Source organism: Podarcis erhardii, assembly GCF_964252035.2.
Source record: "Podarcis erhardii genome assembly, chromosome: 5".
NCBI classification, from domain to species: domain Eukaryota; kingdom Metazoa; phylum Chordata; class Lepidosauria; order Squamata; family Lacertidae; genus Podarcis; species Podarcis erhardii.
Window position 1 is genome coordinate 99,860,197 of NC_138509.1, and position 15,031 is coordinate 99,875,227.

Sequence of the window (15,031 nt, forward strand, 5' to 3'; positions counted from 1 at the left end):
GCCGCCCAGAGTGGCTGGGGAAACCCAGACAGATAGGCAGGGTATAAATAATAAATTCTATTCTATTCTATTCTTAAACCCTTCAGACCAGTTAGTTCATAGGTGCCCCTCAATCACTTGAACCAGCCCACCTGGCCCTGTCACAGGGAGTTGTGAAATACCCCCTGTATTCTGCATTTGGAATAAATCAATACTTTAGCGTGGCCGCACCCGCACTCTGCAACTCCCTACCTGCGATCCCTTCGTAGAGGGTGGCCTTATAGTCCAGGTATTCATAGTCCTCAAATTTCTGCGATCCTTCGCACAAGACCCGGCACTCTGTATCAGCCACGTGGTAGCCCCTCAGTGCCCTCTCCAGGAACTCAATGGCTGCGTGATACTCTTCTTTGTCGTAATGCTTCACTCCCAAAAGATAGTCCTCCTGTAATACCAAAAAAACATTAAGGACATGGAAAATACTTTAACGGTGCGCTGTGTGAAGAAGGACTCCATTTGATCTGTCTTGAATCTTCCAATACTCAGCTTCTTCAACTAGGGCCAGGGCCTTTTCAGTACTGGCCCCGATTTGGTGGAACGCTCTGTCCCAAGAGACTAGGGCCCTGCGGGACTTGACATCTTTCTGCAGGGCCTGCAAGACAGAGCTGTTCTGCCTGGCCTTTGGTTTAGACTAGGTCTGACCCTTATGTTTTCCCTCCCCTTACGGTTTTGATCCATGGGCTACTTTTAAAATGAGGCTGTATTTTAAATTGTATTTTAACCTGCATTTTAAATTGGTTCCCGCCCCCATTATGTTTTTATTGTAATTTTACTGGTGTTAGCTGCCCTGAGCCTGGCTCTGGCCAGGGAGGGCAGGGTATAAATAAAATTTATTATTATTATTATTATTATTATTATTATTATTATTATTATTATTATTAATGCTCATTGGAGTTCTAGTGGTAGAAGAGAGGGAGCAAAACTCTATCCATTTCCTCTATACCACACATGGTTTCATAAACCTCTATCAGGTCACCCCTTCTTCTTCTTTTCCTTAAACCAGTGGTTTTCAAGCTGCGTGCCGTGGCACCCTGGCGTGCCTTGAATGATGGTCAGGGGTGGCGTGGGCAACACTGTCCCTCTTTCCTTCCCTCTGATGCCCTCTCGCATCTCTGCCTCCCAAAGGCTTGCACAGCTGTTTGTTGCAGCAGCCCTGGCTACAAGCTCCCCGTGCGAATGGTGCCTCTGACGCTGGCCAGGGGTTGCTGGTTGCCAGGAGCTGAGGTGGCCTCGGAGGAAGCAAGCAAGCGGGTGAGGGAGCCCAGTCTGCCATTCTGCCAGCCCTTGCTGTTGGGAATGGACAGACAAGTCCCAGGCCCCTGTGGGGCAGTGTGAGGAGACACCTCTCCTTGGGGCAGCTCAGAGACCAGGGGCGGCAGCAGCAGCAGCTGCCCAGAGGACTCCCAAGGAGAGGGGAGAGGAGGCCGAGGGAACACTCCACAAGGGAGGGTGTTTGAAAAAGGGTGAGGGGCTGCCAGCTCTGCGGGCAAGGGGTGACCTCACTGGGCTCCTGAGCCCCACAGGGGTGCCGCAGAAAGAAGGGAGTTGGACAAGGGAGTCGTGGACCCCAAAAGGTTGAAAACCTCTGGCCTGAACTAAATAGTCCCCAGTGCTGAAGCCTTTCTGCACAGGGAAGTCACTTCACCCCCTGGATCAGTTTGGTTGCCTTTTCCTGAACCTTTTCCAACTCTACAATATCCTTATTGAGGTGAGGTAACCAGAACCCTATGCAGTACAATGGTACCTCAGGTTACATACACTTCATTTTTTAAAAAAATAATATTTATTGAAATTTCCAAATATAACAGAAAAAAGAAAAAGAAAAAAAGAACAAAAGAACATTTACTTTTAGGCCTTATTTTCATTAACGTCTTTCCAGGACTTCCCCACCTCACCCCCTCTTGTATTCCAATTCCATTACATTAGTTCAGCAAGTTCTTACCCCAAATTTTATGCTCATTATCATTGACCCAGTGTTGAAAAAAAAAATTTCCCCTAAAATTGACCCCTGTTCCCTTCCACGAGTTCCCCTCTTTAATACGCAGAGCAGAATAAAATAACAAAATAAAGAACAAAGTATAATTTTACACCCTTTGGATTCCAAATTTCCCTCCCCCCTTTCCCGGTTATGATCCCCAATGTCCATCAATGTCTGCTGTCAACCTGGAGACCCCACATCTATGTCCAAATCTCTCTCTGTTCCACTTTGCCGTCTTTTTAATAGTCTTTGCCATCTTTTTGGTAGTCTTTAGTTTCGAACACCCAATCTTGGAAGGATTCTATCTCAAGAAGGTCCATTTTCTCCATCCAGATCTCTATATTTCAAAGTAAAGCTCAAATTTTATTTCTTAGTCCTTTTAAATCTGAATGTCCCAAATGTTCCCACATCCAGCTTTGTCCAATTCTTGTTGTTCTATTTCCTCACTTTCCTCTGGTTTCTTTCCCTGTTCCACTGCAAAACCGTTCTAATTCCAAAAGCTTGTAATTCCTCTACAGAGGCTTTATTTGTTCAGGAACAAAAACTTGCGTCAAGTCCCTTCCATTCTTCAATAGATGAATCTATTGTCTCCTTTAGTGTAGAGACCTCTGTAGACAAAATAATGTTTCATTTCTGCAGTTTTCCCAGGAGATAAAAAGTCCCATCGGATTCCATGCGTAATTTTCCACTTGTAGCAGTTCTTGTAGTGTCCCAAAGCCCCCTCTAGAGGGATTATGGTAACTCAGTTTCCTTCCAGATCACTCCCAAAAGTCAAAATAACTTGTTACCCCTTATTTTCAACAATTTATATCGAAATTGTAACAAATATAACCGGCAAAGTCATTGTATCAAAGTTCTCTTTTTATTCTTCAACTTTGACAGCTACTTTGACAGCTGTCAAAATCTCTATGTCTCCTCACCAGGCACTCTCTCGAATCACTCCCGGTTCCCGGGGGGGGGGGGTTACGCTTTTGCTCACACACCCCACTTTTCTCCTCCAGCACAATCTTGTAGTTTTCCATCATGAAATTAATAACTTTATCAATAAAAAGTAGACCCTTCTCTCGATCTTAGTTGCCAGATCCTTGCTTTAAATCCTCTACAACAGGGGGGAGACGGACTTCCTTTTTGCACCTCCCCCGCTCGTCCCGAATTTTTTTTAAAAAAATTCATTTTAAATCCGATTTCCCAATTACTCACGGGTTATTCTTTTTAGTCCAAATTTTCAATAGAAGAAGTCAGCGCTCTCCGTCAAATGGCATGCGGCTTCACTCAGCAGGGGAAGCAGAGGACTCATAGCACCACACCACCCCTCGTCCCCCACTCCGTAGCCTTTAAAAAGGCTCCTTCGCGGGTCGGGGGGCGCAAACGGTGCCTGCCGAGTCACCATGTCCATGGGTTTCAGCGCCCATGGTTTTTGAGGGTCCCCGCGTCGCCGGCGCGGTAGGACCCAGCCCCTGCCGAGCAGGCTCCCTCCAGAGCTCGGAGGGAGTCTGCCATTCAGCGATGGCGCCAACCCGGAAGTCCCTGGGTTACATACACTTCAGGTTACACATGCTTCAGGTTACAGACTCCGCTAACCCAGAAATAGTACCTCGGGTTAAGTACTTTGCTTCAGAGTGAGAACAGAAATTGTGCTCCAGCGGCACAGCGGCAGCTGGAGGCCCCATTAGCTAAAGTGGTCTTCAGGTTAAGAACAGTTTCAGGTTAAGAACGGACCTCCAGAATGAATTCAGTACTTAACCCAAGGTACCACTGTATTTCAAATGTGGTCGCACCATAGTTTTGTATAAAGGCGTTATGATACCGGCAGCTTCATTTTCAGTCTCTTTCCTGAAGATCCATGCCATGAAATAATAAGCCTTAGGAGCAAGATGTCACTGATGGAGACCACCAAAGAGAAGGACCCCCAAAATGCAAGTGAGACAGTGCCAGAAGTCCAGAGAATCCACAGCTCAGTGGCATGTGACCTATTTTCTGAGCCAAAGACCCCACTCTGCATCCTCAGAGAGGCAAGGCAGAAACTCCTTGAGATCTTGAGACCTGCTACTGGTCAGTATTGGTCACCAGCCTCTTAGTTGCAGGGCAGATTCAGGTGGGGGGACATCAATTTCTCTTCACTCCCTAGACCAAGATGATGTCCTCCACATATTTTGGACCACAAGTATCCACCTTGGCCAACACAGCTGATGGGGACATCTCAAGATGTGCTGGGGCCTCCAGAGAGCATATGGTTCACCTTACTGAAACTCTTTGAGCCTCCCATGTCAACCCACCAAGATTTTGCCCAACCAGGATCCCACCAGATTTGCTCCGCATGTTATTTCTGGTGGCAAATCAGTGGTGGTTCTGTTTCAGATCCGTAAAGCGGCCCAATTTCGCTCTTTGGCAACATTACCATGTGCGGTCGGGCCTCTCGGTCGATCAGGTCCACCTTCCCCGCCGAGGTCCTGTAATTCTCCAGGTCTTGCTGAACCTCCATGTGCTCCGGGTTCGCCAGGAAGAAGGTGTGGGCTGCATCAGCTGCCTTGTCCAACTGGTTCAGCTGCAAAGGAAAGGAAAAGAAAGAGGCTCTGAGGTGCCTTGCAAAGCGCTCTGAGGTTTTCTACAAACAAGTCGTGCATAAATTTTATGACATAAAGAAGAAAGAAAGAAAGAAAGAAAGAAAGAAAGAAAGAAAGAAAGAGCGTGTCTGCTCCACAGCAGATCCCAGAGGGTTGGTTTATTTATTTACATGAGGCCAAAATGAAGTACAATGAAAACACCATGGGTGGGAGTCAAGCAAGTTTTACTCAAAGTAGACCCAACAGAATGAATGAACATGACTAAAGACTCTTATGCACAGTACTTTTATAGCAGTATTATAGCATTTTAACCAGACATCATTTATTATTACAGTTGTTGTTGTTGTTGTTGTTGTTGTTGTTGTTGTTGTTATATTTATATATTGCCCTTCATCTGAAGATCACAGGGTGGTTTACAGCCACGTGAGCCCCAAGTGACAACAGTGGAACTAGAGTTACCCCCAAGCAGACTCGAAATTTACGGCATGCTGCACACTGAAAGATAATTATATGAAAATGAAATACCGGTGGGATTTGACTCCTAGTAAGTTGGCAAAAATGTATAGGACAAGTTCAAATACCTGCTGGAAATGTAAAGAAAAAGAAGGGACCTTTTATCATATGTGGTGGACTTGTCTAGTAATAAAAACTTTCTGGGAGATGGTATATAATTAAATAGGGGGGGGGGGTGCTTAAAATAACTTTTGTTAAGAAACCAGAAACGTTTTTATTAGGAATTACAGGTACTGACATTCCAAAGGAGCAGAAAAGACTTTTCATGTATGGAACAATAGCTGCCTGGATGTTACTAGCAAAGTCCCTACCAGAGAGGAATGGCAAATGAAGCTGTTAAACTACACCGAAATGGCAAAACTGACTGGAAAACTCAGAAACCACGAGGACAAAAACTTTATAAAAGAACAGGGAAAATTTATAAGTTATTTAGAAGACCACTGTAAGCAGATGGAAACATTGGCAGAATTTTGATTTCACTTGTAGTGTAAAAATTACCATGGAAGTTTATGGAAGAATATGCATTTCTAAATGTTCAAAACGGGAACCCATGATGGGGAGAAGTCCTGAGATTCGGAGGAATCTCTGTATATGGATAATATATATTTGGACTTTTTTATAACTTTGTATTTGTAAAACCAAATGAAAATTATTTCAAAAAGAAAACAGAATTACCCCCAAGCTGGGCCTCTGGACTCACTGCCCAGGGAGGTCATGTTGGTGCTATTAACACACCGGTTTGACTTCACCCCTGGAGGTGCACTCCATTGTCTCATGAGACAGACAGATGCCAACAATTCTGTGTTGTGGTAATTCCCAGACTGGACTACTGCAATGCACTCTATGTGGTTCTGCCCTTGAAGACGACTCAGAAAGGTCAATTGGTCCAAAATGCAACAGCTGGATCCCTGGTTGGGGTTGCATTGAGATCTCATATAGCCCGCTTTTGAAAAACAGCTGCATTGGCTGCCAGTTCATTTCCAGGCACATTGGTGCCCAAAGCCCTTATCCGCTCGGTTTTCTTTACCTTGGCCTTCTGACACCTGAGATGGAAGTTTTCAGAGTCCACCTTGTTCTTATGATTGCAAGTCTTTAAAAAAACACACACAACTGAAATGGTTTTTTCATATTGTGTTTTAATGTTATAACCCTCCCAGGACCTCACGGCAGAGGGTGGGAAATAAACAAATAAATATCATAATAAGGATGTCCCGATGGGAAGGGGCAATGCCAGAGCGAATGCAGCAAGCGGCACAGATTCCCTCACAACCTCTGGGCCACTGAGGTGAAATGGCAAGCAACTGCCAGAACTCATAAAACGGGCTGTTTGCTTAACTGGCAGTGAGAGGCGTCTCGCCTTGTACTGTACATGCAGTTCAGCAGAGCTCTGGGAAAACAGTGGATTAAAAAAACAGGGGTACACATCCCACTCGGTGCTCAAACCCACAACCTGAGATGAAGGGCCATGATTCTGCACCAGATCATCTGCTTTGCATGCAAAAGGTCCTTCTGATTTCAATCCCGGGCATTTACAGAGCCCTTGTCCCAAACCCTGGAAGGCTGCTGCCAGTCAGAGTGGACAGAACTGAGCTAGATGGGCCGTAAAAAGGTGAAATGTTTTGGGGAGATGATATATAACGAGTTGAAAAAAATGTTGAAATATACATTTACAAAGAAACCAGAAGCATTTCTATTGGGAAGGGTGGGAAGTGATATAAATAGAAAATAATGTAAGCTTTTCTTATATGCAGTAACAGCAGCTAGAATATTATTAGCCCAGAAACGGAAGCAAGAAGAATTGCCAAAGATTGAAGAATGGAGGATGAAGTTGATGGACTACACAGAATGAGACAAATTAACAGGAAGGATCTGAGAGCGGCGGGACCAGAAATTTACCAAAGACTGGAGTAAATTTATGAACTATATGAAAAGTATTTGTGATTATCAGACGATGTTTGTAGGTTTGCAAGAAGTTCTGTGAGGAGTATTGTTGGAAATATTGTAAAAATGGAAAAGGGGGGATGATAAGTTAAGAGAGGTAAAGACAATATAAAATTAAGCAATGCATAAAAAGAGGTTAAGACGGAAGATTGTGTGGTACGTTTTATAATTTGTATGTTAAAATTAATATATATATATATATATATATTTAAAAAAGAAACCACACATTTTAATTACAAACCTAAAATTGTAAAGCAATTATCAAACTTAATAAACATAGCTTGGAAACCAAAGAAAAGAAAATAAAAGAAACTGAGATAGATGGGCCAAGGGGTCCAACTCTCTACAAGGCAGCTTCCTGTGTTCCGCAACCTCTTGAAACTTGGAGAAAGCCGGAGGTTTTTCTGCAGCATTACTTAAGAAGGAATGTGGCAGCAAGATCTGCTAAGAGCACCCTGGTGGTTATCAATTACGCACTTGCTTCCCTTCCTCTCTTGCAATGCGAACTTCGTGTTCTGCGCTGAGCACGTCCAGGCAGGGCTCTGCGAGGCCAGGAAAGAAACCCACCCAGAGCTGAGCACGGCTGCCCCACCTTGTACCTCCAGGGCGCAAACGTGCCATTTCTCCCTCCCGCTCAGAAACCTCAGCCCCTTTCCTTGACTCGCCTGAGCGCCTGGCATTTTTGGAGACCGCTTCAAACAACGCTTTAAAACTTCTCATCCTGGAAAGCGTCCAAGTGGGAAGTACCCGGAAGCAGGGAGGGGGAGATGTGGGGAGGGGGCTTCGGGCCAGAGGTCAATGATTCCCAAAAGCCTGCGTGGAAGGAGCAGCCTGCAGCGCATTTCTGCAAAGGGCCCTGAAGGCTGGGATCTCTCTGCTCAGAATGCATCAATTGCTCCTTGCAGCAGGCTCTGCCTGGTACCCGTACTCTAACATTTACATTTTGCACACACTCACACTCACACACAAACACACCCTTCACCCAGGTGCAGTGGCGTAGCGTGGGTTGTCAGCACCCGGGGCAAGGCAAGTAATTTGCGCCCCCTAACCCGTGGATTTGCGCCCCCTAACCCGTGGATTTGCCCTAACCCCAGATGTTGCGCCCAGTGCGGCCGGCCCCCCCTGCACCCCCCACGCTACGCCACTGGACAGGTGTGTGCAAGCCCACCAAGGGAAGACTGCATCCGAAGAAATGGTCTCTTCCCTACACCAGCTGAAGTCATAACAGCTTTGTCTGCCTTTCAAAAGCCAAACGATCCTTCCCTGGGTTTGCTGCTGCAGCCCAGCCGGGCTCCCCCTCTGGAAATCACATTCTCCCGTTTGTTTTATTACATTTGCTTTCGGTGCGTAATTGCTCGCTGCTGTGGGAGTCCTCTTGGAAGCAGAACGGAAACACGGAGAACATGAAAATGAAATTATCTCATCAGCCAGCTCCAACATACACACAGCTGACAGCTCCCAAACTCAAGGCTCCATTCGGCTCTTTGGAGAGCCTTGAGGGAAGAAGATGCTCAGCAGGTATGCAGGCACCTTAGAGACCTAGGTGTGGGCCACACCCTGCAACATTTCGAGTGCTATTTACTGCTTCCACTGGGGCATCTGGCTGATCCCTATGAGATGTCGGACTGCAGGGGCCATTGGCCTGATCCTGCAACCCTGATCCTGCAACCCAATAACATATTTGAGGGGGCCAAGGACCCCAAAAGTTGATCGGCATTGCCAGGTTTGATGAGGCCCTCAGCTCCTGAAGGTAATGGGGCCCTTTCTATGTCCAGCTGTCCTTTGTCAACAACAAATTGCCGCTGTTTTTTGTGTGGAATATATGCTAGATGGTCATTTATGGACCTAATAGGCATCTCAAGCCATTTGCACATAACAAAATATGTATTTTATCAAAGTAATTGTTGAACTGAAATACAATCAAGAAGAAATATAATAATAATAATAATAATAATAATAATAATAATAATAATAATAATAATAATATTTTATTATTTGTACCCCGCCCATCTGGCTGGGTTTCCCCAGCCACTCTGGGCGGCTTCCAACAAAGATGAAAAATACACTAAAATGTCACATATTAAAAACTTCCCTGAACAGGGCTGCCTTCAGATGTCTTCTGAATGTCAGGTAGTTGTTTATTGCTTTGACATCTGATGGGAGGGCGTTCCACAGGGCGGGCGCCACTACCGAGAAGGCCCTGTGCCTGGTTCCCTGTAACTTGGCCTCTCGCAGGGAGGGAACCGCCAGAAGGCCCTCGGTGCTGGACCTCAGTGTCCGGGCAGAACGATGGGGGTGGAGACGCTCCTTCAGATATACTGGACCAAGGCCGTTTAGGGCTTTAAAGTTCAGCACCAACACTTTGAATTGTGCTTGGAAATGTACTGGGAGCCAATGTAGGCCTTTCAAGACCAGTGTTATGTGGTCTTGGCGGCTGCTCCCAGTCACCAGTGAAATACAATTAAGAAGAAGTATATTAATAGTAAAATAATTATTAAGCTCTAACTTAAAATGATTTTTCATTCATAACAAACTTAATAATGCAAACACATTGGCATTTGGCAACAACAAAAGTTCCTTTAGAAACAGACTCATAATCTAGTTTCTAGAAACTTGCTATAACAAAGACTGATAATCTGGTTTCTAGAAACTTGCTGTAACAAGAAATAATAATAGTTGATATTTTCAAATGGTGTCTGTGCACCATTGTGATTGATTATTTAGGGCAGGGCTTATTGGGGCCCCTCCAATATTTTATTCAAGTTGGCCCCGCTGTCCTGCAGAGGACTTCTCGTGTTCCTATGTACATAGGCAAATAACTACCTGGAGAAAGGTTAGCATGAAGTTTGCAGTTTTCCCTTGGGAATGAATTTTCCTTGGAGGAGGCAGATACTGGTTGACGTAGCAGGTCTCACAAACAAGGGCAAGGGGTTGGATTTGCTTTGTGTTTGCTTTGCATTAGACAGCAGGCAGGTTTGATTCCCTCGACTGTTTGGGCCTCTCCGGGGAGGTCCTTTTGAGCAGTGACATTAATAGCCAGAAACCACAGGCTTTGCCACTTCCACCAATCATCCCATCGGCAGCAATGACAGGCAGGGCTTTAATCAATGTGAGCTCATCATATAGAACATGGGTCAGCAAACTAAGGGCTGCGGGCCGGATCAGGCCCAATTGTCTTCTAGATCCGGCCCGCGGACGGCCAGGGAATCCAGGCAGCCAGCATAGCGCATGTGCGCAATAGTTTTTGCGACTCAGCCAGGCTTGGGGGTCAAAAGTGAGGTGGGCGGCTGTTCGAGACAAGCCCCTACTCCGTCCATCACATGCACGCAGCAATCTTTTCTTCCGGGTTGGGGGTGGGGAAGAAGGAAAAGGAGGCACAGTTCGGATTTCCACCATGGAGCTGCCGGCAACTGACCTCAGGAAGGGCAGTTGTGGTGGCAGGGGCTCGGAGGCACCTCGGGAGCAACGCCCACCAGTGTCTGTGGTGGCAGTGCTCCCTGCCAGAGGAAGTGGGGAGCGCCTGGGCGGCTGCACCCCGAACCAGTTCTGTGCTCTGCTGGGGAGGCTGCTCATTAGCCACACGGTGCGAGCCATGGAAAGGTGAAGGAATGATCGCCGGGTGTGGAGCACATGTCCACCTGCAGACAGGCCTCAGCTATCTGAACATCATGCACTCTATCTAACCTTAGCTCTCTTAGTGGTCTGCTGTGCCCTGTCTGTGACCTTTGTCTCCTTCGTCATACATTGTGCAAGGGGAAAATGATGCGGTGGAAACAGGTGCCAAAATAACTTTGTACCACCCCTCGATCTCAGAAGATGTGTAACGGTCACAGTCCAAAATGTATCTGACTGGTTTTGCATATTGTGCTAATAAAAGGAGCCTCTACAGAGTTAGCCGGCAGCTTGTCTTGGCGCATGCATGTCAGCGCACTTCTGCACAGCTCACCTGCATCCAACCTCCTGTCATCCTCCGTTATTCCTACAGAAAGGTAAACAGTCGCCGCCGCCTCGTCTTCCCTCACTTGGGGAAAAGAACATTTTTGCTTGAGTGGCACCAGCCTGACTTAGCTTAGCCAATGGCTTTTCCCTTCACCCACGCATGCACACCTGCTCTCCAGGGCTGACAGGAATGGGGCACTTACCTCAGCCCCCCACCCCACCTTACAAGAGAAATAATAACTGTCAATGCGTAAAACGTAAAGGAAGCAGTGTGGGTGTATGAGGGAACCACCCTCCCTAAAAATTTCCTTTCCTGCCATTTGACTCCATTGGTTCTTCCCCTCTGGAGTAGCAGAAAACAAACCTGTCCACCACCCCTGCTTTACTAGGAATTTTAAGTTTGAGTAATTTTGCTGGAGTTTTTTTTACTTGAAAAGTTTGAGGGCAGGCACAGAATGTGACAGTTCCATCTGGAAAATGGAATTAATCTTGGGTCGGGGTAGAATTAATGAAACCCATAAATACCAAGGAAGGAAGGAGACATTTTTCTCCAACTCTCCCCAAAGAACCTCGAAATGTTGTCGGAATGTGGTCCCAGTGCCTGGGCTTTTATATCTTCAGAATTGTTTTAGCAGAAGCTGGATCCTGTCTCAGAGCAGCCACAGCTGCAGCATGCCAGACATTTCAGAGGCCATCACAACAAAGAGCAGACCTCAAAGATGCTTTGCTCTTTAATTGAATCACCACAACTCTCCCCTCCTGCAGTGTCCAGTAACTGAAATTTGGGTACATTGCTGCCTCCAACTGTGGAGGCAGAGGAATAACAACAACAACAACAACAACAACCTAGACAGCATCTTAAAAAGCAGAGACATCACCTTGCCAACAAAGGTCCGCATAGTTAAAGCTATGGTTTTCCCAGTAGTGATGTACGGAAGTGAGAGCTGGACCATGAAGAAGGCTGATCGCCGAAGAATGGATGCTTTTGAATTCTGGTGCTGGAGGAGACTCTTGAGAGACCAATGGACTGCAAGAAGATCCAACCTCTCCATTCTGGAGGAAATCAGCCCTGAGTGCTCACGGGAAGGACAGATCCTGAAGCTGAGGCTCCACGACTTTGGCCACTTCATGAGAAGAGAAGAGAAGATTCCCTGGAATAGACCCTGATGTTGGGAAAGATGGGGGGTACAAGGAGAAGGGGGCGACAGAGGACGAGATGGTTGGACAGTGTTCTCAAAGCTACCAGCATGAGTCTGACCAAACTGTGGGAGGCAGTGGAAGACAGGAGTGCCTGGCGTGCTCTGGTCCAGGGGGTCATGAAGAGGCGGACATGACTAAACGCCTAAACAACAACAGACAATGCTGAGCAAGACGGACTAACGGGTCTGAGTCAGTAGAAGATGCCTTCCTTTGTTTCTAGGGAGGCTCTCAAAACCGCTTCAAGCTGTCCCTGCGCAGGGATTTTGCAGACCATTCAGAAAATAGAAATTCCTAACGCATCAGCTCTCCCTGGGACAGAAGGCCAAGGCATTTAGAATCCTAGCATCCAGGGAGGAATTTGGACAGGGAGATAATTTTGGAAGCATCCCTTCCAAGTCACAGGATGACTTGAGGCAGAAACCCACTTCCCTGGAAGCCCACCTTGCCACCTGGGGCTGCTAATCCATCGCAGGCAGGGGTCCCGTCCCGCCTACAAGGGATGGCTTTGGACCTGGCAATTTGCCAGAGGCATCAGCAAGGATTCTGGCCAGGACTCAAACCGCAAAGGCTGCTCCTGGAACCAAAACACTCCTTCTCCTCCCCGCAGCCGTCGCTCGGTAATGATGACCAAATAGACTGCTTTCATTTCCTGAGAGCCTGGATTCAATTATGCCACTCAGCTTGCTGCGATAAATCAGAATCTGGTCGAGTGGGTGGGTGGGATGGAGACGCGAGATTTGGAGAAAACTCCAAGGCAAGGCCTTCCCTATTTCTGGACGGATGCGCAATCCGTGAGCCCAAAGCAGAATGCCGCTGCCATCTGGACATCGCAAGCCCACTAAAATAAAACAATGAAATCTCAGGCATCATAAAACAATCAAGTAACACTATTTGCAATAAAACAAAACTTTGAAACAAACAAAACAAAGGCTCTCCTCCCAGAGAAGAGCCGGCTGATTAAAGGCCAGTTGATCAATAATGCTATGACCACATGAAGCACAAAGCAAATAGAAAAAGACCTGAGGCGGAAGCTGGACTTAAAGTTTCAGGGGACCTTTCCTTGGCAGGACTTAAGGTCTGAGTAATGTTATAAGAATTCTAAGGTCTCAAATATAAATGCATAACTGCACACATATCTAAATGCATAAATGCACAGATATCTAAATATATAAACCAAGTGTCTGAATCCTGAAGCCATTTTGACTCTCCCATTGACCCACTGATTATATCAAGAGGCAGTGAGTTCCAGAGTTCCACTAAATGACTGAGTTCTTACAAATGCGGAATGGGTGTTTTGTGACACCTGTAGTTGTGCTGATTTCACCAATCGAAGTGGTCAAAAGGGCACATTTGGGGTAAGGCAATCTCATTGGTAAATTGGTCCCAAGTTGTCAAGGGCTTTGTATACTTGTTGTTTAATCGTTTAGTCATGTCCGACTCTTTGTGACCCCCTGGACCAGAGCACGCCAGGCACTTCTGTCTTCTACTGTCTCCCGCAGTTTGGTCAGACTCATGTTTGTAGCTTCTAGAACACTGTCCAACCATCTCGTCCTCTGTCGTCCCCTTCTCCTTGTGCCCTCAATCTTTCCCAACATCAGGGTCTTTTCCAGGGAGTCTTCTCTTCTCGTGAGGTGGCCAAAGTATTGGAGTCTCAGCTTCAGGATCTGTCCTTCCAGTGAGCACTCAGGGCTGATTTCCTTCAGAATGGAGAGGTTTGATCTTCTTGCAGTCCATGGGACTCTCAAGAGTCTCCTCCAGCACCATAATTCAAAAGCATCAATTCTACGGCGATCAGCCTTCTTTATGGTCCAGCTCTCACTTCCATACATCACTACTGGGAAAACCATGGCTTTAACTATATGGACCTTTGTTGGCAAGGTAATGTCTCTGCTTTTAAAGATGCTGTCTAGATTTGCCATCGCCTTTCTCCCAAGGAGCAGGCGTCTTTTAATTTCATGGCTGCTGTCACCATCTGCAGTGATCATGGAGCCCAAGAAAGTAAAATCTCTCACTGCCTCCATTTCTTCCCCTTCTGTTTGCCAGGAGGTGATTGGCCCCATAGCCATGATCTTCGTTTTTTTGATGCTGAGCTTCAGACCATATTTTGCGCTCTCCTCTTTCACCCCCATTAAAAGGTTCTTTAATTCCCCCTCACTTTCTGCCATCAAGAAAGTAAAATAAAAAAAATCCTTCCAGTAGCACCTTAAAGACCAACTAAGTTAGTTCTTGGTATGAGCTTTCATGTGCATGCACACTTCTTCAGATACACTGAAGAATCTGAAGTATCTGAAGAAGTGTGCATGCACACGAAAGCTCATACCAAGAACTAACTTAGTTGGTCTTTAAGGTGCTATTGGAAGGATTTTTTTTTATTTTTTTTTGACTATGGCAGACCAACATGGCTACCTATCTGTCCCAAGAAAGTAAAATCTCTCACTGCCTCCATTTCTTTTCCTTCTATTTGCCAGGAGGTGATGGGATCAGTGGCCATGATCTTCGTTTTTTTGATGTTGAGCTTCAGACCATATTTTGCGCTCTCCTCTTTCACCCTCATTAAAAGGTTCTTTAATTCCTCCTCACTTTCTGCCATCAAGGTTGTGTCATCTGCATATCTGAGGTTGTTGATATTTCTTCCGGCAATCTTAATTCCGGCTTGGGATTCATCCAGCCCAGCCTTTCACGTGATGAATTCTGCATATAAGTTAAATAAGTAGGGAGGCAATATACAGCCTTGCCATACTCCGTTCCCAATTTTGAACCAGTCAGTTGTTCCATATCCAGTTCTAACTGTAGCTTCTTGTCCCACATGGAGATTTCTAAGGAGACAGATGAGGTGATCAGGCACTCCCATTTCTTTAAG

The 15,031-nt window shown here is 46.1% G+C and overlaps 1 protein-coding gene across 2 annotated transcripts in view; it reads right to left on the reverse strand.

The window, feature by feature from the left end:
* Nucleotides 1–15,031, reverse strand: part of P3H2 (prolyl 3-hydroxylase 2) — a 117,650-nt gene that overhangs the window by 37,727 nt on the left and 64,892 nt on the right. For both annotated transcript variants that reach the window (XM_081862420.1, XM_081862421.1), the window contains exons 2-3: nucleotides 4,413–4,559; nucleotides 232–421 (exon numbers count right to left, since the gene is read on the reverse strand). In XM_081862420.1, coding sequence (XP_081718546.1) covers nucleotides 232–421; nucleotides 4,413–4,559 — 337 coding nt within the window. The remainder of the gene's footprint in view (nucleotides 1–231; nucleotides 422–4,412; nucleotides 4,560–15,031) is intronic.